General features: G+C 42.9%; 2 protein-coding genes across 2 annotated transcripts; one reads left to right on the forward strand and one right to left on the reverse strand.

The window, feature by feature from the left end:
- Positions 1–4: 4 nt before the first annotated feature.
- Positions 5–17,171, reverse strand: LOC136440232 (ubiquitin carboxyl-terminal hydrolase 31-like). The gene is made up of 13 exons (XM_066436136.1): positions 16,172–17,171; positions 11,773–12,025; positions 10,446–10,525; positions 8,037–8,175; positions 7,426–7,528; positions 6,838–6,949; positions 6,125–6,225; positions 5,750–5,827; positions 5,203–5,332; positions 4,573–4,695; positions 3,988–4,225; positions 3,216–3,470; positions 5–2,917 (listed from the first exon to the last, which is right to left on the reverse strand). Exons 1-13 carry the CDS (start codon positions 17,000–17,002, stop codon positions 2,736–2,738), a joined length of 2,625 nt encoding a protein of 874 aa, XP_066292233.1. The 5' UTR covers positions 17,003–17,171; the 3' UTR covers positions 5–2,735.
- Positions 10,521–25,570, forward strand: LOC136440228 (uncharacterized). The gene is made up of 3 exons (XM_066436123.1): positions 10,521–11,121; positions 20,373–20,454; positions 21,160–25,570. Exons 1-3 carry the CDS (start codon positions 11,086–11,088, stop codon positions 24,918–24,920), a joined length of 3,879 nt encoding a protein of 1,292 aa, XP_066292220.1. The 5' UTR covers positions 10,521–11,085; the 3' UTR covers positions 24,921–25,570.
- Positions 25,571–26,032: the final 462 nt, after the last annotated feature.

Below are 26,032 nucleotides of genomic sequence, written 5' to 3' on the forward strand. Positions count from 1 at the left end.
CGTCTTACAGATCAAAAATACTTTTACTTTGCAAAACCAGCTGCACGATTCCTATTGCAACAAAACGCAAGGATAACTGACGGTGACGTCAGGAATCGTCAGGACTCACGTCATCTGAGAAACTAAAACAAAAGTTTCTGCATTTCCGACCAACAGTCTGTCCTCTAACTTAAAATCAACATCTAATTGTGACAGAGAGATCAATAGCTTTCCCTGTAAAACACAGGATTAAAATTGTAAAATCAATAACAATGACAAAGCCTGTGCAGAGAATAGCAACAGTAAAATATGCAGCATACAATTGTCAAGCATGGAAAGCAATGATAGCAGGCACACATTCTGCATGGCTGTGCTGAGGCCGCCTGAAGCTCATGATATGTAAAAAGTGAAAGAGGTACAAGCAAACCAACAAATTGCAGATAAACACAACACAATATCATGTATCGTGCATTAAACATAGTGTTTTGCATCGGACGATGCTTAAAGATTACTTTTAAATGATTTCAGAGAATAATCCAAGTTCTTTTTAAGAACCTTAAATGTGTATAAACTTGTCATGCAGCAACTACAATAACTTGCCAAATACACTCTTCAGAGAAAACTCTACAATAATTTTTTCTGGAGTGTCCAAAAGTTTACACATTCAAGCTGGTTCACTTTTGACTTATATAGGAACAAAGCACATTACAAAGAGTTCCTACGAGGAAACATATATATGATAACGCTCGCACCTAGTTGACGAATGTTAAGGTACGTGTAGATTTCTAGAACATTCTGCTACAGCATAGAAAAGTAGACTAAATTAAGAACTCTATCATTACGATAAATCTGATGTATGTAGAGAGAGGAAGAGATAGATACCACGGTTCCAATTACATTACAAAACACAGTTTGACTGCATTTTGGCACATCTAATACATAACAAACCCAAATGACTCCATCTTTTGCATCTTGGGTACACTGATTATCATTGGTTTAGCTCAAAAAGCAAACTGGGAACTGATTACAATGGCACTTGATAATACAGGTTGGATACACAAACTCATTCGCATAATGAGCTCATCCGCATAATGTGCAAGTAATATTCTATTCCATCTTAGCCATGTCTCCTATTTCCTTCCAGTTCTCATATCATATACAAGTACATGGACTTCTCCAGGATGCAACAGTTGCCAGTGTGCATCATTTAAGTAACAGCCAGTCTGATGCAGTAACAATACAATTTTTTCAACAAATGTCTCATGATAAAATAGCAAGTGCCCAATGAAATGTATAAGTAAAACTGATTCTAAAACTGATGACATTCAAGCACTCAATGACAAAAAATCCAACTAGATCTGATTATGGTTAAAGCCATGATATCATATTTGCCAATTTCCACATTCAACTACCTATAAAAGTACAGCATCCATGCAGTCTGTTTACTTACAAACAATTAATAGTCATGCCAACATCATTTTCTTATATTTATAATAAAAGTGCCCAGCACGAATTTTCTTAAAGTGCACAGCACAATTTCTTTAGATTAACAAATTCCTCAACACATTTATGTGTTTTGAGGTTGACTTTGTCATTCATAAATTTAAGGAACAAAATCTCATTTCTGATCCTTCAATATTTGCAACTCTAGTAACAACTTAAAAGTGGGTTTGCCAGCTTGTCAAAAAGAGTAATGCCACATTCTAAATAAAAAAGAAAGACTTCAACCAAATTTTCAAGACAATTTCCACACGGTTTTATCAGAAAACAAGACGAATTGTCAAATTTTCCTTGGCAGCTCAGACCTTCACTTTGAACCATAGACGTATAAATTTAAAACATAAAATAATCCAGGTTCGACTTGACTGCTTTTAAATACATGCTAAGTACGAAGTCTCAGCTTTTGACTTCTATAAAGGATTTTTCTATCAAAACTGGTCCCAAAATTCACTTCACAGTGTGATAATGAGTGTTTTGTGCTTTCTCAATGTTAATGGAGATATGTGATATATTTTGGTCCCTTCATTGAGGTACAATTTCGACAAACAGCAAACAAGCCCTCAAATTAGCAGGCCATACAATGGACAGTTGACTCTCTCTATCCTGGTACAAGACTTTAAAAGTAGAATATTCTAGCACAATGTAGCTTTGTATCTATTCTATCCTAGCTCTGTTCCATTCTTTAATCACTTCCCTGCAAAATACTCTGGCACCCATTAACAGAGGAATGATTGGCATTTGAAAATTTTCCTAAAACCTAGGCAAGAGCCTTGAGTGGCTCCAAGTCACACGGTCCTAGTAACTGCATGGTAATGGAGTTCAAACAGGCATTCAGAGGTTTGATCTTGTTACACTGCTTCTTAGATATATTTGCTTCCTGAAATGATGCTAGCCTGGATACCAGACCCTTCACACTAAACAATATCAACCCCTTTTGCCCGGGGGAGCACATACATACAGAGTTGGCACCCGGTCTCTCTTGGCCCCCGATCTCTAATATCTATCGCAAGAGATAATGAGGGGCCGTATGCTAACTGTGGTGGTGGAGCAATTTGTTTCCCTGGGCGAAGAATTAGCGGCTGTAGTGCGGTGGTCTGGTACAGGCTAAATGATGCAGGACATACGAATGAAATGTTTAAATTTGGATGGGGGCTTGACTATTCTGCAGAGAGGTGATCAGTGGAGCAAACTGGAGCTAGAATAGGATGGACACCACACTAGGCTTATTGAGCCCCACTGTTGAACTACCCATTGCGTCAGACGCGGGACTCGGTCATGTTGCTGGCTTTATCTGCCTCGCTGTCGCTGTAGTTGCCGCTGTCCCACCCGTCCGACAGGAGCTCCTGGCTGCGGCTGGACGGGTAACGGACGCTCGCACTCATGCCGTGCACACTACGCACAAACGGACGGCTGTCGGAACTGAACCCACCATGGTCCTCTGGAGGAACAGGAAGAAATGACAAGGAAGAGTTAGGCATGTTTGCCCTGTGTCTTTCATTGTTATCACCTCGAGGAGAGCTGTAATACTAACAGAATGCAACAAAACATAACATTACAGAAACACGACATTCTGATATACAACTTATGGTTTCAGTGAGCTGACATCACTCCTGGGCAGCAGTTTGGGGATGCGGTTGACCCAGTGGTAAAAGAGACAGGAAGTAAGCCCAGCAATAAATTCTACCAACAGATAAACTGTATAACCAGTGCATGAGGCCAGTACTGTACAATCTTACCCGTGTCACTAGTGTCATCGTGTGAGCTGACATCGCTCCTGGGCAGCAGGTTGGGGATGCGATTGACCCAGTGGTCTGACAGCGAGGAACACGTGGAGCTCCCGGAGGTGCTGGAGAGCGAGCCCATCCTGCTGCTGCGGCTCTGGTAGAACAGGATGTACGCGTCGCTGGTCTGGACGTCCTCGTCGCTCACCGGCAGCACTTTGGTGTCGTCGAACTTGTACCAGCGGCCGTCCACGGGGTTCTTGGAAAAAGCTGCAAAAGATTATGTACTTTATTACGACCTTTGTATATATGTATGCCTGTACTTAGGGCATAAATAAATAGTAAAAAGTAAAAAGTATTGATTATTATTCAGGGCTCGAAATAAACTATGTCCCAATGTCCCGGGGCCACCCAAATTTTTTGTTGTTTGATTAAGCCCCAAGGTACATGTTTCTTGAAACAAGTATTTTGTGCCTAGGTTTGGCAGCTTCTTGCAACAACTTGTGATTAATGCTGAGGCTAACAGACGAGATGCAGTACTTACAGGCAGTAAACATATCATGAACAGTTTCATCCTTAGGAAATCTGTACTTTGGGAAGAAGGGGATTGCCCAATTTTCTTAAAAGAAATTCCTAGATCTGAATCTTTCCTCAGATCTAAACAGTTCTTCTACATTTACACAACTATAAGAAAATCAAGGTAAATACAAAGGTGGTAAATACATTTATTTGCAAGCCTTAGGGTTAGCATAACTACTTTAAAACAATAGAGCAGACGAGAGCAGACCTGTGTAATGTCCCCCCGTCATGTTGCCATGGTGATTGCACACCGCGTACAAGTCGTAGAAGAAGTCCGGGTGGCGAGCCGTGGTCCTGTGCTGATGGCGTCTCCATGGCGACCAGCTGGTTAAGAGGCCGAGCCCCCCGCTGTTGCCAGGGTTACGGCGGGCGACGTGTGGCTTCATGTCCAGGTTGGAGACGGGGAAGTCGACTGACGTGTACAGCTTCATTCTACGCATCCCAACCTGGGTTATGGATTTAAATGGCGGAATCAAATCATGGGTCAAAGTCAAGATAATTATCTGTCATAAACAGGCTTAAATTTTACAGGTTTGTCGAGAAGGCTTGTTTTGATACATCAACTCGTTTGACATACCAGGTCCAGCTTCTCTAGCATTAGCATAAAATATGGTAACTAACAGACTAGTTTATCAGCACTACCACTTTCTGTTACAGCGTTGGCAATACAAAATTTCATAAAACTGGCATGCTGCTCATTCAAAGCAGACAAATTTGCCTGGTGAGCAATGAAAAACTGTGGTGACCACACGTGTGCAACAATCATGTGTAAGTAGCTAGAAACCTGTATTACCTGCTTGAACCTCTTCAGCTGTATAATAAGGATGTCAGGCAAGGACCACAGACTGAGTTTCTTTGTGGTGCCGTGTTGAACCTTCTTACAGAAGGGGCAGTGCCAGCCATCCTCTGGGCCAAGCTGAGGGAGGGAAAATAGAGACAAGATTGCTAAAGAAGATCCATAAATCATCTTTGTTGTTGCACTAGTATAGATTTGATTTGTTAGATCAACGCACTTAAGGAGTACATGTACATTGTATAATATTATGTGTATTTCTGCCATGTTGATTTAAACAAATAAAGATTGAAAGAAAGATTGAAATCACCAAGAACTCTTGTGTAGTAGTGTTATATCACTACAAAGTGTTACAGTAAGAAGATGATGATTTTTCTCAAAGTGGAGGGTAGATTTGTCAATGAAAATTATGAGTCCCCCTTCACCTGTCCCTCTTGAAGTCCAAGTTTATTTTTGTGTTGAGCACGCTTTGCATTATAACCAAGCTTAAATCATTCCCAACATTTCAAATCATATGTGGATATATGATTCCAGAAGTGGGTAAAAGGATCATGGATTGCCTAGCATGGACATGCCTTTACGAAAAAAAAAAGAAAAAAAAAAATGTAAACAGCCATGTTTAAGACCTACCTTCTCCTCCTTGGTGTGTAGTTTGAAGCAGTCTGACAGGGTGACGTTGAGCGGTTGCTGCTGCAGAGTTCTCTCCTGCCTGACACTGTCCAGCTCCTCTACCTTCTCCTCACACGTGTTGCCGAAGAGGCTACAGAGGCGAGCAGGTACATATCAATGTTATTCTATAAGGGGATGGGGTGAAGATTTTGGGTGCTAGAAACGGTTGGTCACATTCTATCAAATATTGAATTATAATGATTAAGTTATCACCTTCCACAAGAAGGTTACATGTTTATAGTAGCATTTGTATGTTTGTCATTTGACAGCAAAACTCACCTATAGCTGGACCGTTATGATATTTGGTGTTTAGATAGGTGTAAATAAACAGACCCATGTTCAATAGTAAGGATCTCCTAGCAGCATTACATAATATTGTAGCTAAGGCCTCAAGTAATGGATAATTTGATTCTTAGACCAAACACACTGAAGTTATTACCATGGGAAGACCAGGAAGGATCGAGGAGTGTGTGTAAAAATGTCAGGTCATGTCATGCTGAACACTCACCATGCCTTAGTCTCCTGTTCCCACTCTAGCACCAGCTTCAAGTGTTCCACTCCCCCAGAGCCACAGCTAGACAAGGCCCTGAAATTTAAGGATAGAAATCGCTTTATCCATTCTGTATTCTCAATTCATTATGCCAGTTATTGTGAGAATCCCAAGATAGATTTTCCCCTCCACTAACATTTCTAACTTCCAGTGTGACATAGCACATATTTAGCAAGCTGTATTTAACTTGTGTTCACAATGCATTGGCCAGCGTCATATTCTATGCTTATTGTCTAACACAGCACATGTAGAGAAAGGCATGCATATCTTACTGTATACATGCTGAATACCATGTCAGATACATGTACAATACAGTATTTTACATCCACTCACTTGTCCACAGTAGGCATGTACAGACACATGTTGTCATCTTCCGTCAGGTAGCACTTGCCAGCAAGGCCACCTACCACCCGCATCTGGAATCGCACACTACCCTGTAAAACAGAAAGGTTGACAAATCTATGTTTAGATGACTGAAATAAAATACTAACACTATGCTGATAACATGCATCTACATAAAGGTACTGGTGAGAAAGTATATAATAATTTTCAAATACAAACTTTAACATGTGCTCTCAATTATTGTCCTACACAATCTAATTTTTTGGATGCTACAGTATTGACAGAGAATGGGATCAACAAATACACATCTAGTAGAACTGTTGTTGAGTCAATGGCAGATTATTCTAATGAATAGAACCATTGCATGTAATCAGCAACGTAGGAGCATTTTCCCACTTTGGAGGTTGAAGCTGTCTAAGTATTGAACACTTTAGTTTCTTCACAGAGCGCAAGGAAAGCTGTCTAACATTTCCTCCCCAAGCTTTAGTTACTGTAAATCTTGGAACGTTCACTGAGGTTTTATTTCTGAGGGTTTTCTCAGTGACCTCTCCACTGCAAATTCATGACACCATAAATATGCGTCTGACTCTCCAACGCTGTACTACTGAACTACAGAATTGTTTCAACCACGAACATTAAACAACTACTGTGTCCCCTTATACTGTGAAATTAAGGCCCTGCGAAAATACATGACTTAACAGTACCTGTGGCTTGACGCCCTCCCTTGTCATGTCTGCCATGCTGTGCAACAGCACCTTCTGAAGGTCGCTGAAGGTCAGGTTCCGTGGGAGGTACAGGGCAGAGGGTGGGCCAAACCTGGTTAAGAGAGACATCATACTTATACTTAAGACCATATTACATATCCCAGTGGGACAGCTTTACTTGCAAGTTTTAAATTGTATATGCTACACTTCAAGTTATGTTCATCATGTTACATTCACATGGATGGTGCACTCCACTGTGTGTATATAAACATTCTATGTTATTCAGCTAATTCAGATTCATCTCCAGGGCTCGAAATTCACTTTTGGGAACAGGTGCACTGGTGCACCAAACCTGAAAACTCAGGTGCACAGAAATCTTTTTGGTGTACAACATAAGTAATACAGTAAAGGTTTAATCATCTTTTATGACACAATTGTCAAGAATATACTCTATACTAGAGTACATTAGTGCCTTTATGTTTGTAACCTAAAACAATATCTTGGTGCACCAGTCAAAAATTAGGTCGCAGGTCCAATTCTTTGAGCCCTGATCTCTGATTTATAGTAGAAATGCAATCACATTGTTACCTCTTCCCTTGCTTGCCAGCACCAGTCTTGTTGACCAACAGCAGTAATAGTTTCTCCTGCTCAGGATCCTCAGAGTTGGGGGTGTCTGGGGCTGGGGTGTTGTCTGAAATTACATAAAAGCTGTTTTAACTACTACATAAAGAAGCAAAAAAACAGAAGCCTTTCATCTACTTCTTGAACAATAGTAATTAGAAAATTTAACAATTGATACAGCGGATCATCTTTTTAATATCCGACACTGAATGAAATACCAAGCATAAAAGAAAGCGGATCTGCTAAAGCCTAACTTTTGTCTTCTCTTCAAGGGATTTACTGTGGAGTCACTGAAAGTACAACATTTCCTAGGCAGACCCCTCTGTAGACCACATCTGGGCACTGAACCAAGTTGATGGTTACAGGTTACATGACTTGGACTGGGACAGCATCTCTTCTCCCTTAGTCAGAAACATTATGATTTAGACAAGACTGAATGACCCAATAGGGAAAGCAGGGAGTTAAGGTTGCTCAGGAACATTCCCAACCTCGTTCAGCCAATACACATGAGTTGTACAAGACTTTTCAGACACTTTGGGAGCCCAACTATTAACATGACAGAGTCAACTCTTCCCTACCATCGATGCAGGAGAGGTCAACCACCTCCAGCGGCGCCTCAAAGGCGTAGATGCAGTCCCCATCATGCACCACGCTCAGCGGCTGGTCGTCCGAGAAGGATCGGTGGAAACCGTCAAAGTAGATTTCCGTCAGAACAACCTGTGGATTGGAAAACAATGAATTAAGGACGGAACAAAAAAATTACTCCAAAATCCTATGTAGCCAAGTAATCATGCCTTCAAGTACCACAGTTATCGACCCAGAACTGAGGTGTTGTGACTTGAATGGCCGAATTGGCACAATGGAACCTACCAGCTGTCAAGCACAGATAAAGCAGGCAGGGCTTAATTGGTTTAATGTCAACCCCTGCCTCTCTTCCTATTTTGAGTCACAGCCAAATATCAAAAAGGTAGACAGAGCTGGCAGGCACAGGAGCTTGAATGAATATATAAGTAAAACTACAGTCTACAGATAACTGAGTTTTCCCATCTATCCCACAGAATTTGTAAATCTGCACAGATTCGACAATAATGACATCACTCATGAGCCTTTATAATCAAAGGGTACCAAAGAGGAGTTTGTATGTCTCCAGCTTTAGATTTTTCCATTCCACGCAATGTTTGGGAGCCTATGTAATCAATTTTTGCTGTTAAAAAGAAAATCAGATTTTGGAATGGATGAGGGGAAATTTTTTTCCGTCCTAACCAGCAAATTCCTTCCCAGGACGGAGGGACAGGTCCTGGAGACAGCCCTGATAGTGATATACAACTATAAAGACAATGACTCCGCTCAGTGCACCCCAACCTGCACATAACAGCATTTTGCTGAGTTATCAGTTAGAACGTGGCAGCCTGAGATTTTCAGTGCTGATCTAGTCAGTGCGAACTGAAACCCTAAATGCTGATTGGCTGCACCACAAAAATGCCCTGTCCTGACTGCGACACAAACAACCAATAGGAGGAACGGAAAGGGTATCAACAAACCAGAGCTGGCAACACTCATTACGTACTTTGAAATAAAAGGTCTAAACCGAATCAGATTTTCTCAGGTTCCTCGGATTGAATGATCCCAGGACTATCCCGGCAACTTTACACCTTTTTGGCTTCAGAAGGAAGAAGGTCGCTGGGATAGGTGTCTTCCACATTTTCTACATTATCAGAGTTACGCAGTAAGAATTTATGGAGGAGGCAAAAGAATACAGTGTTGAGCCAAGCCTGCATATTTCCTTTTACAGGTAAGTAAATCTTTTTTTTTTTTTACATTGAGAAGAGCAGGACAAACTTAACTGTTAGGTGGCAGGTTAACTGAACAGAAGTTTTGTCTGAAGCTAGGTCTCTGCAGCCAGTGCATGTGTCACCTGACTGGCGTAAGTCAAGTCAAGGTAACACAGTATCTTACACGTATCTTTCATCCTGTCCTTAGAAAGTTCTGAGGAACTGTTGACATTCTGACATTGGAGCCCCTAAACACAGTTGAAGCCTTGAACGTGTCCATTACAGAAAATGATGTCCAAAAATACCCGATTGGCAGATGTCCAAATCCTTTTGTACAATGTCATTGTATGCAATTGGGTGTCAAGGCATTGCATGCAAATATAAAGGACAACAAGTGTTTATGTACAATGCAGTTCTGATTCAACTTGGGACGGAAATGGTCAATCCTTGCTTATGACTGTTGTCAGTAAATGCACCACAAAGGACTACATCCATACTTATCTATGATAATAGCTAATGGAGCACTGATACTGAACCTATCTACTCTTATGTAAGCACTCTGCAGATTGTATGATAAGACAGCATAGACTGATAGAAAGGTTCTGTTGACATCCTACTGGGTTAAGGGCTGACATCAAAGTTAGGGCTGCCCACAGGAAAGCATGTTAAAATACACTGCAACAAGGCTTCATAAAAGTACTAACCCAAACTTCAATCTTAAAAATTCTTCTCCACTCGAAAGTCACAATGGTCTTTCTGACAACCATGCAAAGAAAACAGAGGGTTGGTCAGCTCTAACTACGAGAAAACCTACCAGTGGTTCCTTCTTACCCAAAAAGTCTCCTGATTAGGGTAAAATCTTCAAGGAAAAGAAGGAGTTTCTAGTATCTTAGGCCACACCAATTTAATTTCTTGGTTAACAGATTCTAGCAAAAAAAAATCATGAAAACAGAAGGCTGGGGTGAAAACTTGCACCTGACCCTGTTCACTCCCTGAAATTGTGTGCACCAAAGTACAAACTTTCCTCTGAGATTCTGTTTTCCTGATGATTTTCTAATCAAGCATTTTTTTAAAATTTGGTTAACCAAGAAATTAAAATGGTGTGGCCTTAGGTGGTGCTACAATCGTATTCCCATTTTGAGCCCTCCACTGCGCAACACAACTTTGAGGTCAGCCCTTAACAACATGACATTGTAAATAGTGCATGCTGGTTACCTGGTTTAAGGGAATGTCTGCCTTGTCTGCGATGAGTCTTCTCAAGTCTCCCACACTGCTGTCCTGGTGAAGACTGACTCCTGTAAAAACAGCCACAGAAGTTTAACAAACATGTTCCTGAAGCGTCCACACATTTGTGCCACAGAAAACTGATATCTGGCTTATTCATAAGGACTGTTGGCTCAATATAGACCAAGCAGAGCATGTGCCAACAAACTGTTATTCAGTTGGTGTGGTTGGGGCATATCACATACCGTTTACTTGGCAACGAGAGGTCTCAGAAATAGCAATACATAACGTAAACAATGTTTGTATGATGGTACAGTGGAAATTTCCCATTGCTGTTATTGTAACTCAAGGACGCATGTTTGTGTCTCAGCTTTACTTAGGTACTAGAGAGACCTCCATCTGCACATGTTGTGTGAACTACTTCAAGGGACCACAATCTGTATCTGTATAGCCGGTATAACCGCCCTTCGGCGTAACACACCAGCTTCGCAGGCACGCGGCGCGGCAGCAGCTGGTTATATTACACTGAACGGCCTGTCACACCTAACTTTTGCACATCTGACTGCAATTGTTCTTTGAAGCTATTCAGTGAAGGTGTTCCTACAGCATCTGATGACAATGTGCACAAGACATGGTTACACTGGATGCAACCAATAGTATTGGACAGGTGGGTGTATTTTTGATCAACTGATGATATAGATAATGTATGTAGTAGACCTTACGAAAGTCGCTGTGCTTTTGTTGTGTCAATAAAGATCTCTCTCATGATAATTTTCGTTACAATATCTTATATACTGAAAATTTGAAGGTTTGCGTTTGTTTCATCTTACATCTTTTTGCTGTGACCTCTCCAATGCAAAGTCAAAATCCTGCAAATATGAGTTCCTATTCAATTGAATAGGAACTCATATTTGCATACAGTACTACAGAATGGCTTCAACGGTTCTTGAAACACCTGTGAAAACCTCCTTAAATTTCCCTTCCCAGCATAAGTCCCTACGATAATAAATGGGTTTAAAGTAACAAGCAAGAAATATGATCTGATTTGTAGGTTGCTGCACAACAAAAAGGCTCTGCATGGCACAGAGGCACACAATACCTCGTAAAAAGTGAAACTGAAATGTGATACACCAGTAATGACCCAAACACACACAAAACCCTTTTGACAAACAGCACTAAAGAGTACATATCAGATTTACTCCACTTCCCTTTACATATCCTCTGTTGGGTAATCAGTATACAAAACACACCTATCTGACCCTGACCAAATAGTTTGGACAGAACCAACAGGAAAGGGTGAAAAGCTGTGGAAACAAACCTATTCTGGTCAGCCTGGTTTTTCTCCTGTGGTAAACCACAGCGGGGTAGATAGCTCTGGTCTGTCGCTGCGGCAGGGGGAGGGAGATACAGATGTAGGGGTCAAAGGTGTTGCTCTGGCGGCGACAGGAGGGACAAGTGAGCGAGGAACGATACTGCGCCTGGAACAGGTCGTACATGAAGCTGCTGTTACATCTCTGGTGGTTCGCCTGGGCCTCCGCGGCGAGGTGTTCGTCTGACTTCTTGTGCCCAAACTGTAGAGAAACATATGGTAGGAGGACATGAAGTCAGTTGACAAACTCCACAAAATTGATTGAAAGTATAACTGATGTTACCTCCATTATCATTAATCCGCCAGATTACACAAATCTGCCACTTTGAAAAACAGTGGGTTTCAAAGATCTATAGTACAGTACCCCCAGGTATTGGGTTGGAGACCTGTTTGGACCTGGAATTATGTACCCTGGTAGAATTGTGTTAGTAGATCTTACACCATTGATTCAATAAAACCATTCCAGCCAGTTCCAAATAACCTTCTTATATTATCAATGACTTGGAGTTCAGTGACCATATCTCACCTTTTTCTATAAGCTAGTTAATAACCACATCAATATTAATACAGATAGTCTACTGAAACCAGCTCAGGGGCGCACCCGGGGAAGCCACACGCTCAAATTTCAACCACTTTACGCCCGAACAGACTCATTTAAATATTCTTTTTTCCCTCGCACCATACCCGAGTGGAACGCCCTGCCTGGCGCGGTTGTTACGGCTCCCACCGTTGAGTCTTTCCGCGCCAGGCTGGAGGCCTGCCCGCCTTAGCCTGGGACCTCCTCCCCCCCTACTTTGCCCCTTGCGGGGTTATCTGGGGGTATATTAAGTTGAAGTTGAAGTATATCTAACTACATGAGGGATCTTTACCTCAATAAAGGTTAGACATCCAGGAAATAAGATACACAAATAAAAGTTATTCAAGCAACTGGATAGGTTTTGTACATAGACTGTACAGAATCTATATATATATCTTGTTCAAAATAAATGCTTCAATCAGTGTATACTTTCCCTATCCTAGATTCCCATCAGAACTTTGTTTGCTTTTTAGCACTGACATATTTTCACTTTCACATATTTGAGCCGAAGCAGATAATGATAAAACTACTTACTTCAGTCAGTGTATAAATTATGCATATTGTTGTGATTTATGGCATCTTCATGTCATAGTAAAACAAGCATAGCTGCATTCCAAAAGCCATTCACCCCAAATTGCTTTTTTTTCCCAAACTGTTACATGAAGAATCTTTTTGAAGCAAAGAGAACTACATGTACATGTATAAGGGATAACTCAGTTCATTCGGCTTGTGGAACAAAAATCTTTTAAACATAATTCATAGATAGCTTTGGATCTATGAGAAAACAGTGACCCTGTTCACACTCATTTTTTTCAATCGCGATTGAAGTATAATCGCGATTGAATCGATCCGATCGCGATTGATTTTTTCAGTGTGAACGCTCCCAATCGCGATTGGAACGATCCAAAACGATCCAATCGCGATTGGATTGTAACTACCTCCGGAGGTAGTTTGATTGGATTAATCGTGATCGGATCCAATCCAATCCTATCAAATTTTGAGTGTGAACGCAACTACGATTCATTCCATCGCGATCCGCGGGGATTTCGGCCGGTTCAAGGCTAGGGTCGCAACTTATCACATAAGTAATGTACCAAGTACAATGTTTTCCCACAAATCGTCGCTTCATTCACGCTCCCAGATTGTCCTGTCTACAGCACTTGTCGCGTTCATTACCCGTGCTACAGCGAGGCCAATATACAAAAGCCTTCGTCGTTCACGCCTTCTCGCGATCATAGCCCGCCGATTGTGTTCCCTTCCACGGCTACAGAACATTCTCCAGAGATACAAAATCATAAAGAATTTGGGGACTCCCGCCATTTTGTAGCAAGCGACGCCGAACCTTTGACCTCGTGCTTCAATCGCGATCGGATCACGGCGTACTTTAATCCACTTGGCGAAAAGCAGTGTGAACGCAAAAGTTTCCTTGCGTTCAATCGCGATCGGATCGAACAATCGCGATTATACTTCAATCGCGATTGAAAAAAATGAGTGTGAACGGGGTCAGTGCCATTTTAGGTCCAGCCTCATAACACTGTATATCATAACTCCAGAAAAAACTACACATATATTAGTACTAGCGAAGCTATCTAGTAGTAGTAATTTGCTGGTTGACTTACATCTTGCAGGTTATCTCTTTCAGTAAGCCTAATGAAGCATGGAATGACTTATTTACTCAGACAGGTCAGACTGCCTTGCCTGTCTATCACCAAACTGATACATCCCCCGGGGATTGTTGTCCCATGTAAGTCATCCTCACATCAGCATTTCATTTTGTATGAAACTTCTGGATAACATTCAGAACGTAACAGATTCTACGTGTAGTGAAGAATTTATGACTCTTCTCTCTTATGTTGCTGGCCTTGGAACAGTAATACAAAGTGTTTAGATCAAATAAATTGCCAGAAGGGTTATAAATTAGAGAAAGTAATATGTATATATCTATGTTCAGAATGCTTCTTCAATTGAAGGCAAAAAGTTAGATGGACATATTTTGAACTTAGATCCCTCTTTTCCATGGTTCCTCCCACCAAAATCATGCAGTTAAAGCATTTGGCAGGATTCAATCAATACAATTTACCATTCTCGACTTTCACCCAATGGTTAAAAATAAAACTAACGCTATGACCTCATCTCTGTTTACAGCACACTCGATTCAAACAAGCAACCTATCATGGGCCGAGACTTGACTGAGTCATCTAATGAATGGATCCAGGGTGGAACAGGACACAATAGGCAATACAAACAAACCCTGCCAGCTTATAAATTATTGATGTCTGTAATCAATATGGTAAGGCACTAAACATGATGATTCATGATGATGAGATCTTATCTTAAAAGGGAGATCAAAACACAAGGTTTAGACTGTGAAAACTGGGGCAATGGGTTTCTGACTGTGGTATCTAACCCTGATACAGAACAATGCTTCACTGTAAATAGGATCCATTAGGAAACACAAAACCCAAAAGTATTTGCTAGATCTCTGGCCACGTCAACATACATTAGATAACATGGGCGGAGGAAAGGGACAAATCTAAAGGTATCGATAACTTCATGTGACAATATATGGATTCCCACCAAAAAGGTGAAGTTTACTGTGATAGCAAAACCTGTAAATAGAGGTGATCTTCAGACATTTGCTAACATGTGGTAACAAGGTCTAGATTTGAACTGAGGATCATGCTGTACAATGAACAAACACACCAGGACACCATTCACACTAAATCTATGCTGACAGAACACTAACCCCTTATCATTAACTTCACCACTGTTGCCATGCCTCCTGGGCCTGTTGCTAAGTAACAATGACGAGATAGATAAAAAGTTCAAGTTTAATGCCTTTGGGCCTTTCAGCTGGCATGCATTCGAGGTCTTACAGCAAATCAATTGAGCCATCAAGGCCCTTAAGTGACATCAATGGAAAGAGGAATGGTTGTTAAATCTCCATACGCACACTTGGAGACTCATTCACGCTAAGTGAATCATGAATTTGAGTGATTTGTAGTTGCAGTGAATGTATGGGAGAAACTACAGAGATGAAACTCAAGCAGTGTATTGTCAGAGTAACAAGTACAACTGTGCAAGTGTTTGATATTGGCTGTTTGATATTTGCATACAGCAAATAGGATAGAAGGCCTGCTATAAAATATCTCTTCGCTCTATATATAATATAGGAGACATGTTATGCCATGTGCACGAAACATGTGAAAGGACAAGCACAAGAAAAATACCAGGATTTGGTGTGCTGAAGTCAAGATCAAACTAATAGTAATGCCAACTGCCACATGTTTGTGAAGTACGCAGACAGAAGCTAAAACCACATGTTTCACTTTGAACAGCATTGACCTGAAATTCATCTGGCGACCTCAAACATTCTACAGATGGAAACAACATGTCTCAAGCAGTCCCGGCAACAGAAGGTCACCCTTTGTGTTTGAGATTTCACCCTGGAATGCAAACCAAACATTCCAAAAACAATGACTCATCTGGTGGAAGGATTTATAACAGAAATTCAGGAAGTGAACGTAAAATTCCCAAGAAATTATATGAAATGTTGATGTTATGTATTTCAAAAAGTCTTACTTCTGTTTCATGGATGCCTCTTTAAGAGTGACCCATATTTAAGTGACACAAGTGTCAAGTTGAACCCAAGTTGAGCAATGCTGCAGGGCTCCACAAAAGTTAACTGCTCTTCTAAACCGTGTAAAGCCTTAAAGTGGAAATGTATCCTTTACATGTAGAAATATCTATGGAAAAAATATGGTCTCAGACCTTGGCTTTCTTGTACCCTCTCTTCGATGCACAGTTGAGGTCCTCGTGAACTTTGTCCAGCAGCCAAAGTAGGAACTCAAAGGCGTCGTGCTGGTTGTAGCCACTGTACTGAGACGCGTACTTGGCCACGGTGTTTTTGAAGTCGCTGGTGAGCTTTGGGGTGTATTGACAGGACCACAGTGCCTTCAGAATCTTGGCAAAGTCTTCTGTGACCTCTCCACGGGTTACAGGTTTCAACCGTGTGCTGTCCCGCCACCGCCGGATCCTGCTCAAGTCCGACTTGTACTGGTTCAAGACAAAATACTCGGCTAGCATGTCGGTGTTGCTGAGACACTGCAGGATAGCGTTCATGAAACACGTGTTGCCGTGGTTCCTGAGCCCAGACAGGCCGGGCACTGGCAGCTTACCTCCCGAGAAGATCAGAGAGTTCCTCTGGGTGCCGGAGTCCTCCGTGGACACGACAGATTCGCGCGGACTTGAGCTTCCCACCGTGGAAGTTTCCTTGCTTTGTAGTTGTGAGAACAGTGACATATGTCGAACCATCTTCTGTACAAGCTTACCAACGGACCTAAACGATGGGCGAGACCGCTTTGACACTCGCTTCTTCGTACGCAGCAACACTGTAGGGGACGGTGCAGAGCTCTCTGTACCCGACGCTGTCTCACTGAAGGTCGGGGTTCGTGAGAGAGCGGCTGGATTTCTCGGCGACTCCGTGAACCCACCTTCGGAGTCGCTCGCGCCTTCCTCCGCCGATCTGGGCGCCGAACTCTGGTCATCATTTTCCGCCGCGTCCTTCCCATCCTCAGAAGTCTCTTGCGTTTCGACGCTCATTTCTCCTGGTACATTATGTGCCTTGCTTTCTCCGATAACGTCATTGTGGGTCAGTTGAACAAAACATCTCTGAACGCAGACTGAAAGAACTGCAACTTTTTAAATCGTAGAAATCCGCCATTTCCTTGCAGGTGGACTCCTGCAGCGCCCAGGTCAAAGGTTACCTGGTCTCGCGAGATCTCCCCAGCTCCATTTTGGCGGGAAAAGTCGGACACCTGTTCACCTGTTAGAGTGCATTACGTGAGGAGGACACATTAACACAGAGCACACACACATAAACTTGACCTTCATTCAACTATAACACGAGTACAGTTTGCGGTCATGATTTAGCGATATGTACAATGCAATATGGCGGACGGCCAAACTGCAAGACTTACTGTGTGGGCCTGGTGGAACCAATGAAACATTAATTCATGAATTGGTTTGACTGTAACGTTGACGTTATACATGTTACAAAAGAAATGTACACGAATGTCTGAATATCAAGCATTCAATTGAGTTCTAAAGTATTGATTTGGTGCTGACAAAGGCAAGAGTATAAACACACACTGTTTGGTAAGTGATTTGGTAAGTTATATGCCGGTCATAGAAAGAGGAGGTCAATACTTGCTTTATTTCACTTGGGGTAACTAAACGTTAATCTTTAAGAAGATATACGCGTAATTCTGATCCCTTTTGTACTTTTAAAGTAGACCATACGTGGCACTGATTTATGTCTGCTGGTCGCCCAACCAGAGTGATGATATTCACTCTCCATTTCCTCTTCAGCTCCAGATACTTTTGCAAAACTTTATAATCTAACCTTTGACCCATGTGACATCGAGATCATGTGATTGACAGGCGACATCGAGATCATGTGATTGACAGGCGACGTTCACAGTAGTGAACAGACCCATTGACATCTTATCCTGGGTTTGGCGACTTCAAACATACCACAAGGCAAGAAATTGCCATTGGCGGAGGTCAGTGCTGGTCAAGCCTTGTTTATCTAAAGCAGGCAAAACTTTAATCATTGATTTTCTTATTTGTATAACTTCGTAACGTGTTACCTGGATGGATATGGGGCATTTTGATTAAGAACTCTTTTCAAGTGTCTACTTGCAGTCTGATAGACATGATTTCAACATATTTCAAATTTATAGATTTGTTGCAACATATGTCTGTTCTTGATGTATATCGACGTTTCCATCTTTGTCCAAGTTAGGAGACAGATTGTTAAAGATTAATTGGTTATCAGTTTGGGCTAACAAAGATGAGGTGGGCGTGTGGGAAAACGTGAGTGCTTCGCATTCAGTCAGCGTGAATGGTGCACAGATTGTTTTTCTGGGCCATGATCCGCGTGGGACTTACACAGTTGTTAAAGATTACACAGTAAATAGATCATAAATAGATAAATGAAACTACGGTATCCCGCTGTTTTGTAAACTCCATTGCTATTTCTAGAGCTGCTTTAGCAAACTTTTCATCCATGTTTAGCTAGTAGGTTAAGTATCCCTTCGAATTTTGCGGATGTGTTGGTGATTATCCTTTGATTCTGCGCAATGCGACGTTGATTGCAATAATCCTTGCCTTGGGTGGAATCTGTGTACACCCAAAACACGACAAAACCACACACATCGCGACCGCCGGTTATTCTTCAAACACTCACCGTCTCCAGCTTAACTCTCAGGTGCTGTTCTTCAAAACGGTATGTGAGTCGTAGCCCGTTTGTTTGTATGATCTTGTATTGCTTAAACTTTTGTTTATTTATGAGAAGCTCAAATCGGCCTGTAGGCCGCTTTTAAGAGGTTCGAGTGAGGAAACAGGTAACAGTAAGACAATGTGTATAACAAAGATACAATCTAAAGGTAAGGTAAGCGGTCGAACCTCAGACTGAGCTAGTAGTGCATTGCGGCTTCGCTACGGCTCGCGTGTTTTTGACCAAGCACACCGGGTCACCCCTACGCTTTTCGATAAATGTGTTACAATTTACGTCATTTAAAGTCCTAGTAAGCACATACTATCACAAATGAATGGTACAAAATACATAAGAGTGAAAGCTGGTATATGGTTCTTGTCCGTTCGCAATATTTACAATACTTAAGACCTACGTAGCATTTTAAGCCACAGGTCTGTAGGTTACCAGGCAATAGCAACAGAAGTACGAATATCAACTGCCCCGTAGAAGTGTGCTGTACGTGCATGTGTTGGCAGACAGTATGCAAACTGTAGTAACCACTTGTCCTCCTTGTCCCCCCCAACGACCTGGAGGTCAAGGGACTCGTTAGGTAGGTAGTAGCCACTTAAAGCAAACAGCGAGAAGCAAACGCGAGGGGCGTGACTAGCATGGTGCAGGCCGGGTCCTTCTGCGCATGACATTACAGACCCTGCTCGCCACGTATAGATAGATGGCCTTTCTGTCGCCATGTATTGTGTCTGTGTCTAGTTGAACAATTCTTGTCACGCTACAAGAATACAGAAAGTTAGATGTGTTCCGCTACCCCAATCTGATGACGTTAGCTAAGTAGATCGGAGATGGGAAAACGTATCTTGACAAGCGCTCCAAGTCAAATGTGCCCGGTAAAAAGCGCACCATATTTCAAAGGAACACAATCGGCACAAAAGGACGTACAATACAAGCGTAACTACACGCCTTATGCTTACAAATTAGTCGAGGATTCTAGAGTTCAAATTTGACTATTCACATTCCAAATATTAGTTAGTTAAAATCCTCCCACACCATAATTGATGTATAGGGCGGTACCCATCTCCGTTTCATAGCCCTGGGGCCACACTGTGGTGCAATCACTGCAGCAGGGGGCTAGTCCACTGGCAGTGGAGTGTGTTTAACTTCCATACTGTTTCATAAGTATGTACCATTTTTATAAAGTCTTTAGTATGACTCAATGCGCCTCTTGTCCAGAGGTGCCCTACCTGGGGCTAGAACCCCAGTCCTTCTGGTCCAAGTAATTTGAACCAGATGTGGCAGAGTAACAAAGGCGCAGACCACTACACCACAGGGACACCCCTTAAATATATATATTGTATAATTGGAAGATGGTTGAAAGCTACTTCTGCAAACACAGAATACCTTTTACAACCAGCCCTTATCACCGCGAACAATAGCCTGGAGTCCAGCTCCGCTCCCCGCCAAATCGTTTGAATGGTAATGGCGCCCAGTCTTCTTGGAGGGGAGCGGAGCTTGGGGAAGAAGGCTGGACTCCAGGCTATTGTTCTCTAACATCGCGGTGATAAGGGCTGGTTGTAAAAGGACCGGACTCCAGGCTAAGAGAACAGTGGCAGTGGTTTACTACAGAGACCTTGTCCTTGGCGACCTTAACTTCTTTGTACTTACTTCCTAACTATAAATACAGGTGCTGGTCTGTTACAGGTGAGCAGGCCCTCCCAACCGACCACAGAGCAGTTTCTGTTCGGTACCGTAAAGAAAAAAATGATGAAGTCGACAACAATGCGTAAGTAATCAATATTTGCTGCGTGTGTTTCTTTGTTGTAGTCACATGGTAAAACTGATTGTAATAAGAAGTATACACCCTGTAGCTCTGTGTGCCCTAAACATTAATATTAGCGTGAAATATGTAGGATGTGATCCGTAATATGTATGAATAGGTTTCCGCCTCGAAATAGAAAGATATGCCCTAATGACGACGTAGATCAATATATATATTGCTCAGACAGTGTAACTGCCTTTTGGCCCGACACACCAGCTTTCATATTACTCGTTATCTGTAGGGGTTATAAGCGCTAGAATTTCGAAGAAAAAACAAAGCAATTTAACCAGTTGTTCGTTCAAGCCTCATAAACGGTATGGTGCCTTAGGCCGAGGGTTTATTTTTGATCTAGTTATATGGGGTTCCCATAGAACCGTCATGGATACTGCACGCACTGATCTATCATTGTCTGTGCTATGCCAAGTTTTCAAAAAACAGTATGCAAATTGTCCTCTGGCCCGATTGTACATGGACGTCAAAGACATAACTGCTCTGGGAACATTATTTTGACAATATAGGAGTAGAAAATAAGAGGAAAATAGCCCAAGGAGACGGGGATCGTTAGAACGCGTTCGCCTGGCGCCTTTTAAATCATGATAAGCATTTATAGCAGATGAATGTCATGACGCATATGGGTAGAAAATATTTTCTGCTGCCTCGTTTATACAGCGGTGCCTCCCCGAAGGGTGATGCGATACGTCCTCTTCAGCGCCATAGCACTCGTCCTCGTCACCGTCATGTACGTCATGTACAGAGGCATCGGCAACGACCTGCCAGAGACGATGCGCCATGTTATGCAGATTCCCGCAGAAAAGATATCCAAAGAGTGCCGTCTGGACAACGTCGTGTATTCTCCAGTCATTCCTGTTCACGCCCCGCTTCCAGTCAAAATGGAGGTTACTGGCATACATGGTCGCCATGCTCCCCGGGCGAAAGCAACGATTGTAGCAAAACTCAACGGTGCAGAAGACATCGGGTCTGAAGTCACTTTATATTACGGCATTGGCTCTGCTGTCCTGACTTTACCCAGGCCAGGAGTTTGGGGAGTATCGGTCAGAGTGAACAAGTACGTCACACAGGACTCGACCGAGGACAGCGAACAGCAGGGGGGGTGCTCTCAGACGTTTCCTGTGGAGGCAGTAGACCTCCGTCACACGAGCATTCCGGTCAGAAAAGAGGCAGGAACGTCTCTTAGTGTGGGTAAAAATGAAGGTGCTGACTGGTCTAAAGGGATCATTATCATCGAAGGGAGCTTGAAGATTCCTGAAGGTGTCACGTTGATCGTGAGACCAGGCGTAGTAATCGTTATGAGCCCGGGGTCCCGTCTTGACGTCGTCGGCCAGGTGAAGATGGGGGAAGAGGGGCGGGATCCAGTTCTCTTCACAGCTTTGCCGGACGAGGAGGGGAAGGTTAAGCCGTGGGACCAGGTCGTATTTCATCGAGGTTCGAAGGGCGACTTCCACAACACCTGGCTGACACACGGCGGAAGCACGAAGAGCCCCAACGTCGGCAGTCTGGACACGACGCCGGTACTTCATGTCCAGAAAAATGCTGCCGTAACTTTTAATGGAGGGGGGCTGATAGACAACGTTGGCGAGGCCATCAGAGGAGAAGTCTGCAATATTGTCATCCAAGGAACGGTCATAGCAAGGTGTGCAGGGGGCGGTTCAGCAAGAGAGGCTGTGGTGAAGATGGACAATATTCATGTCACTGAGATCAGCCTAGATCAGAGAATCATGGCTGATTTCACAAAAGATGCCTTCTCCTTCTTCTCGCCTCGAACCATCACTGATCCGTCCGACGTTTCGGTGATTTCTAATAGCGTATTTTCGGTTGGCGGCGGTTTGGGGATCAACCACAAGGGTTCTAACTTCATCGTGCAGTCAACAATCGTCGAGAACTTTCACCGGGCTTGTGTTCTGACGTCAGGCGAGAAGAGCCAAGTCACTCTGAAAAATATGATTCTACGGAGCTGTGCGATCGGACTGCGCGTTGGTTACGGTAAAATGAATGTGACGCTGGAAAACTCCGTGGTAGTCAACAACAAAGTCGGCATTTGGTACGGGGAAGATGGCGTGGATAACATGGGTACCCTGGACATCCACAATGTTCTAGCCATGGGGAACTCGGAGAAAAATCTGAAGGTTTACAGTGACGGAGCGGAGCGCATCAACACCGACCGTGGATCCGACAACGTGCGATTGCGATGCTTTTTCGTGAACACCGAGTCGACGACACGTACGCCGAAGTCCAGGTTTTCACTACCGCAGCGGATGTCACAGAAACCCTGCCGACAACCCCAAATCTATCTGGACCACCCAGAGTGTCATATCAACGCGGAGGTTCCACGAGCCGAATGCCTGTGGACAGACTACAGCCCAGAACCGCTGGTGGACGCTCGCTTGGAGCGGATCGACCTCTGTGCGAACTGCTGCCAGGAGACGGCGCAGGAACTGGCGTTCGGCAGCTACGACCATTGGCGTCTGAAGGCAATACAGGACCTGAAGGACGCGTCCATCAGCACCGAAGGGAGCGCGCCGGGGGCGGAGTGCGGACTTTCCTTCTCTGCAGACTTCTACCAGTACTCGGACAGCCAATGCTTGAAAAGCAAAATCCGAGTCAAGTCGGTATTCAGTAACATATCCCACAACCAGGCAGAAAGTCATCTGAGAGAATTGAAAACCTACTATTTCGACCGGGTTTTGCAGTTTCACCTGACGCCGCCATCTTTCGGACTGATGCTCGATTTTTCGCACATCTTGGACTCCAATGCTTCCGCTTTCATCGACCAAACTATGAGCTGTGGTCTGAGTGACAATGACGGCAATCAGGTTTCCACCTTTGTCACTGCGTGGGTGCCTGATATTGGGATGTACACGAAGTTATCTGTACAGCTGGCAGACTTAGTCCACCCAAAGAACTTCTACCCTTACGTGGTATTTTTGTACCTGTCCAACTGCATGAAATCCGGACATTCCCACTTTGCCAGTAAAGACACGTTCGATTACATTCTGATCGACAACGACCGGTGTTTCGTGCCGGAGAGAGTCGCGGCCCTGAACTTCACTCTTCACTACCGCAAACGGTTACTCGTGCTGACGGACACTTTATTCTCCACGACACACGTCTGTGACGTGCCAGCAGACATGATAAATAAGTTCAAACATGCTAATGCTATCTCATCAAAAGTGCCAAGTTTAGGAAGTCAACTCAGGGAGGAAATCATTAAAGATGAAGAAATGGGACCCCTCATATTGAAGGAAGACCCAGAGATATACGAAGAAATTGATGGTCGCGTATCCATCCTGTTAGCTCACTACCATAGAAACTGTGACGAATACGACCCAGACAAATACAACCCTATCCTGACACATGTGTACAAGACAGGCGCCATCCAATACGCGTACATGGTCCAAGGAAGGGACTACATGATCGCCAAATTCGAAGATGACCACATTGGTTACCTAAAAGCAGTCGGAAAATCGGTGCGGCAGCGCATCGGGGGCGAAATCATGAACGGTGGCTTTGCCGAGCTTGTTGCGTATCACGTCGATCGCCTTATGGAGCTCGGTCGCACCCCGGTTGTAGCTTCTCGTCGGCTGTTTCTCGATGATTCTCTCCGTCTCAAAGGTATAATTGAACCGGATGGCGAACTCCTACATGACTATACGCTGAGTAAGGTTACGTTGGAGAAGTTTCTGTCCGAAGTTAGAAATGAGGATAAAGATGTGGACGAGACAATCCGGTGGGTCGCAAACCAGATGAAAGCTGAGAACGGAGCTCCGTTCTTGGACATTGTGGTGGTTGGGAGAGTTAAGTCCCTCCGAGTTGATACAGACTTGAACCCCAAGATAAAGGACTTTCTAGCGCACCGCATCACCTTCAATGACCTTGAAGATGCCGGCGTGACGCGCCAGATGACGTGGGACATCACCAACACCATCGTGTTCGACTTCCTGACGCACAACCCGGAGCGCACCGGCCTGGCGATGTCGGAACTACGCCACGTCATCTATGACAACAGACCCGCCTTCTCGCCGTCCATTCCGACCGCCGTTTGTGATTCGATCCTGCACTGCCATCCAGCACTCTACCCGCCCCCCTCCCCCTCCCCCGAACCTGACGCTTCAACTGCCTGCCCTGCCGAATGTTGGCAAGAAGACGCCGATAAAACGGCCCTCGATGGAAACTGTAGATTTAGGAAACACGTCTTAGAACGATTCTACAACTATGAGACAAACACATCCAGAGCGGACGAATTTGTGGATTCTCTTAAGAAAGCCATAGCCAAGGAAACCTTGGACGTGCAATCCATCGAAAACTACTTCGGACAGGTAGATCTGTACACCGGACTGAAGGAAAGGATATCCTACTTTCTACGTCACGTGGAGAAATGTCGTAAACAATATGGAGACGATACCATAATCTAATTCGACATTGATTGTTGTCCGTAAACCGTCTCAATGCTTAGATTCGCAGTGATAATTATAATCTTATATACAGTAAAACTTTCTACATTAAAAACGGTCACGTGCGACCGCGCCGAGATGTCATACACCAACGGGTGCCAATAGATCGTATGTAAGATAAAAAATCATATCGTCGTGACCAACATTGTATACGGGGGTACAAAATTGTATGTATGTTTCAACAATCCCCACAATACGAAAATAGTTAAATATCTTAACGACTGCTTTCACATTAGGAAAAATACCGAAACTAATGATTAAACCAACTCGATCATAACTGTTACGCTATATCAAAATGTACTCTAGCCCTTATTGTATTGTATTAGTAATTATGCTATATCAAAATGTATGCTAGCCCTTATTGTATTGTATTATTAATTAGGATGTTAAGTTTTATTCTATACTTTTACTTTGTATTATGTTTACGAATTCTTGCAATACTTTGTACCATGTGCAATTGTCGTGCAATTAAGTTTTTCGTATCAATCATATCATGTTGCACAATAAAGCTATCATATTATACATCAATTGAATAGCCATATTACGCTATAGACTATCAATGATGATAAACCCATAGACGTTGCATCATTAAAACAACCTATAATATTAAATGTTTGTAATCTAATCTATTTTAAGCTAATTTGATTTAATTTGATTTGACTTGATTTCATCTTATTTAAATTGATTTATTTTGCATGAGACGTGCCATTTTACGTTATAGAAGTATCAATAGTAACGAACCCACAGATTGTTAAATCTACGTAACATAGCAGCTTAAAATGCAAGACTGATTTACTCTAGTTAAGTTTGATACGATCTGATCTGATTAGATTTGATCAAATAATTTGATCAAATGTAATTTGATTTCATTTGAATGAACCAAGTCAGTTTAACCTATAGTATCATGACATCAGTAGTAATGAACGCACTGGGGATATTCTATTCGTCTTAAACCATTTTATTTCATTCAATATGATCTACTAGTGTATCTGATTCAATTTGAAAGAGCTGTAATGTTTTGATCCACAACGTGGACATTTTTGCCAAAAAAAGAAATGTGTGCATACGTCAAG

This window comes from Branchiostoma lanceolatum, chromosome 8, assembly GCF_035083965.1.
Source record: "Branchiostoma lanceolatum isolate klBraLanc5 chromosome 8, klBraLanc5.hap2, whole genome shotgun sequence".
NCBI lineage: Eukaryota > Metazoa > Chordata > Leptocardii > Amphioxiformes > Branchiostomatidae > Branchiostoma > Branchiostoma lanceolatum.

Bases quoted from the DNA above. Each gene is read 5' to 3' on its own strand.
- LOC136440232 (XM_066436136.1), bottom strand. From the start codon at position 17,002: ATGAGCGTCGAAACGCAAGAGACTTCTGAGGATGGGAAGGACGCGGCG. The intron at 6,226-6,837 runs GTACTGTTAAGT...TCTGTTTTACAG, and splicing joins GGGAGGGCGTCAAGCCACAG to GGTAGTGTGCGATTCCAGAT. The intron at 2,918-3,215 runs GTAAGATTGTAC...CTGTTCCTCCAG, and splicing joins CGATGACACTAGTGACACGG to AGGACCATGGTGGGTTCAGT.
- LOC136440228 (XM_066436123.1), top strand. From the start codon at position 11,086: ATGGTTACACTGGATGCAACCAATAGTATTGGACAG. The intron at 11,122-20,372 runs GTGGGTGTATTT...GGTCTGTTACAG, and splicing joins CAACCAATAGTATTGGACAG to GTGAGCAGGCCCTCCCAACC. The intron at 20,455-21,159 runs GTAAGTAATCAA...TCGTTTATACAG, and splicing joins GATGAAGTCGACAACAATGC to CGGTGCCTCCCCGAAGGGTG.